General features: G+C 36.0%; 1 protein-coding gene across 1 annotated transcript in view; it reads left to right on the top strand.

Moving 5' to 3' along the window:
* The window catches only part of KIF26A (kinesin family member 26A), a 67,186-nt gene extending 64,283 nt beyond the window's left edge, over positions 1-2,903 (top strand). The window contains exons 12-14 of the mRNA XM_009584618.1: positions 606-796; positions 1,671-1,821; positions 2,361-2,903. Of these exons, the coding sequence (XP_009582913.1) occupies positions 606-796; positions 1,671-1,821; positions 2,361-2,536 (518 nt within the window). The 3' untranslated portion in view covers positions 2,537-2,903. The remainder of the gene's footprint in view (positions 1-605; positions 797-1,670; positions 1,822-2,360) is intronic.
* The last annotated feature ends 1,137 nt before the right edge of the window (positions 2,904-4,040 follow it).

Raw genomic sequence — 4,040 nt, 5'->3', positions numbered from 1 at the left:
TTGGCCAGCGGTGGGTCTGTCTTCGAGCTGGCTGGCATTGGCTCTATCGGACATAGGGGAAGCTTCTAGCAGATTCTCACAAAAGCCACCTCTGTAGCCCCCCTGCTACCAACACCTGGCTACGCAAACCCAGTACACACCTTAAAGCATTTGTAGTAGTTCTGGAGGAAACTGTTTGCTCTTTGCAGAGAGATAATACAATGAGAGGGATCTTACATAGCCTTGCTTGGCTTTAACTGGAGGAGCAGGAGATTTCCAGATTCGTCTGCTATGATCAGTATTGGTTTGAAATTGTAGCCTGCCAAAGAAAAATTAATCCAGGCAAAATATTTTTGCAAGGATAGAATAAAGAACTGATGCTCAGACATCTGCTTTGGGAGAGGAACTGCTGTTACTCCATCCATGAACGAAGTGGAACATACTTTGTCGAGGCAGTAACTCAATTAGCAGCCTGAGGGTATTTTACTAAAAGGGGAAGATCAAGAAAAGCATTTCTTCCTGAGTATCCTGAGAACCTAGATCTTTCTTTAATTCATTCACTGAAGTACATTCTGCAGTCTGATAGTCTCTTAGAGTCTGAGGAATGCTTGTCTTTTGAATTTTAGGTCTCCAGCGTCGTAGACTGATTCCTGCTCCGTTGCCAGATGCTGCCTCCCTAGGAAGAAAACCCAGTGTTACTGGCCAATGGGTTGATCTACCACCTTTGCCAGGCACTTTAAAAGAGCCATTTGAAATTAAAGTTTATGAGATAGATGATGTGGAACGATTACAGCGACACAGACAAGAGGAAACTGAGGTCAGCACATATTTTACAACTGTAGACAACTTAAATTACAGTATACAGGCAGAATCCTTGCTTGAATGCTGGAATGGTGTTCAGGAAATTGATTACAATTAAAGCACTATAATTATTAATTTTACAATTCATATGTTGGGGTACCCTTAACACAGAAAATGAAAATGATTACTGTCTAAAATTAATTGTGTCTAACATGACTGATGGTGTAAATGGAAGTTACCAATGAATACATTATGAGAAGACTTTATAATCTTAGCCTGGCTGATGAAACCTTACAGCCTCCCTCAACTATAGGGTCATTAACTCTTTATGTAAATGACAGGATTCTATTAAATCAGGGATGCGCTGAGCTTAATTTACTTGTAATTGGAAAACACTTCAGCTAATTCTATTTTGGAGACCAGAATTCTATATTCTTCTGATGCCTTTTTCCTATTTCTTTCATAATAGCCTTTCCAGGATGTTGAGAAGGTAGGAATGCTTTTAAGAAAATAAGAATTCATATGTCTTAGGATTAAATATAATTCTCACATTATTATTAGGCTGTGTTTATCATTTGCACTGCTGGAAGAAAAATTCCTCTATAAACAGTAGTAATTTCAGAATGTATTAGAATGTTTGCTAATTCAGAGAAGTGCCACAAATGCTTGAGTGGTGTAGCATGCAGTTCCTCTAAATTAGAATCCATTAATGTAAACCCCAGAAAACCAAAAAACCCCAGAAAACCAAAAAAACCACCAACCCCACAACCAAACAAAACAACCCACCTGCTAACTCTTACAAGTAATGAGCTGGGAGCAATTTGTGTCAAACTGTTGGAGGTCAGCTCATAACAGGCAAACTCATGAAATGGTCTTTCTGTGTTTAAAAGGGTCTGATGTATTTCCATACCAAGCTGAAGATACTAGAAAGGCGCCAGCAGCGAATCAGAGAAGTAAAGGCAAAGCATGAATTTTTGAAGGAAGAGTTGGAAGAGACAAAGTGCAGGTTGATGATGGATCCAAATAAGTGGAAAGAAGACTGTAAGTACTTTGCAAAAACAGCAATATGATCAGCATGTAACAAATTTTCAGCATGTGAGCAGTCCCACTGAAAAAGTTAAGCACTTGCTAAGGTAGTTTGCTGAATTGAGACCTAAAATACTCTGTGACTCCATTCGTATTTCTGTGATATGGGATTTGTTCAGTGCTGAGTAGTACCAGAAATGAACAAAAAAACCCCATCCAAACCAACCAGAAGAGAATGTCAAAACAATCCAGAGACTCGCTGTGATGCTTGTTAATATTAAATATTTATATAACCTTTTATTATCCTTCTTTCCAAAGAAGGAAGAAAATGTTTCCATATCCATGTTATAGCTGGGAGACTGAGGCATGAGATTTGTTCACAGACTGTGCTTAACTGGAGCCTCAAGGTAGAGTTTTGCATCTGCTGAGTAAAGTGAAAAAAAATTCTTAGTTCAAGAGAAATAAAATTGTACTCTATATTATTGGCTCCCTTGTGATAGAATAATGTTTTGCTATGAGCTGTTTCTCTTAGTCACTAATTTTTTGTCTGACAGTTGAAGTGGATCCTGATCTCGATAAGGAGTCACAGGAGTACCTGGAGGCACTGGAACAAGTGACAGAGGAACTGGAGCAGTGTGTTAATTTGTGCAAGTCACATATCATGATAGTGACGTGTTTTGATATAGGAATAACAGATGCACAAGATGGAGTAAGGGAAGTGGAGGTTTGAAGAGAGGTTTTTCAAGGGACTGAAGGAAGTGAAGCTGGATTGTCCGACATGAAGAAGTAAAGAGATTAAGTAGCTGGGAAGTGAAGGAGGAAAGGTGAAGCCTAAAAAGCAACAATGAATGTTGTAAGAGAAAGAAACAGCTGAGGGATGGGAATGTTCATAAATCATTTGGTGCCTCAACGTGACCTGAACTGTACAAAGATAAAGTAGGCTCAAGTATTGCTTCTACCAGAGGGAAGCGAAGAAATTTAGTACGAACCAAGATGTTAACAAACAAACAAACATACAATGGAAGTGCCTTTAAAGTTAATTTGTTTTTCATTTTTGTATTTGGTGCTAGAATTAAAGCCAGCAAACCTAAGCAGACCACAAAATGTATTCCTATGAAATATTTTATACTGTATAGTGTATTTATGACTATATGTAAAAAACAAACAACATTGTAGCAAAAGCAATAAGTAAATTATGTTTTCATACCTGAACTTGCCTTCTTGTTTCATAGAAAAGCTGTTTTATGTAGCAGAATTAAAATTGTATTATAATTGTTTTCTTGGTTAGGGTTCAAGATATTTTTATGAACATTTATCTATTGAAAAGGTGTATTATGGCATTTTGAGATGATTGTTTTACCTTCAGGTTTTGTATTATTACTTTTTCAGATCAAAATAAATGTTTGTTTTCCATTTTATATATACATATATAGATATATATTAACTGCTTACCTACTTCCTTGGTTACTAACCTCACTTATCACAGACCTGGTCTTTTTGGAATCATAAACTTAATGTGAGGAAGTCTACAAAGGGCACTGTGGTTTGTTTTGGTTTTCTTTTTTCCTCTCTGACTGCAGGAATTGAGAATTATGTTTATTACCAAAACCATAAAACAAACAAAAAAAAAAAGGAACAAAAAGTTTTTGTAAATGTTAAGTTAGGTCCATATTTTTATATAGTTTTGACTATAAATATAGCATTTGCATTTTGAACTTTTAAGACAAATAGTATATCTTTTTACAGTTTTTCTAAGGAAGGCAAACCCTCAGGATCAAGTTTATACATGCTGCATGAGATTTGTGCTTTTTTGAAGGAGGCCACTTAAGTGTGGAAACTATTGATAAACTGTTGCCAAACAAATACTTTTGAAAAGGTTTAATAGTGTATGTAATACCACATTTCATAATGAATCATATTTTCTAATCATCTTCCTTTTTATGGTTTTTTCAAATCCTTTGTACAAATATGTATTATAACAGCTTGCTTCAGTTTTTACCTGTGAATAAAAGATACATCTATTGTTACGATCGCTTCTTGCTATGTACATGATTTTAATGTTCGGAAGAGAGAAGTACACTGTATTAAATGTCATATTATATTATCTCTTTGCCCAAGAGAGCTAACTGGGAACAGAGTTTTGACATTAGTCATCATAAACCAATCGGGAAAGAGAGACAAAACACCAAAGGGTAAAATAAATAGCGATGATAATACTTATATTCTCTTAGCAC

Source organism: Fulmarus glacialis, unplaced genomic scaffold, assembly GCF_000690835.1.
Source record: "Fulmarus glacialis isolate BGI_N327 unplaced genomic scaffold, ASM69083v1 scaffold6458, whole genome shotgun sequence".
NCBI lineage: Eukaryota > Metazoa > Chordata > Aves > Procellariiformes > Procellariidae > Fulmarus > Fulmarus glacialis.
Note: the sequence above shows the minus strand (reverse complement) of the source record. Positions and strands in the feature narration are given on the sequence as shown.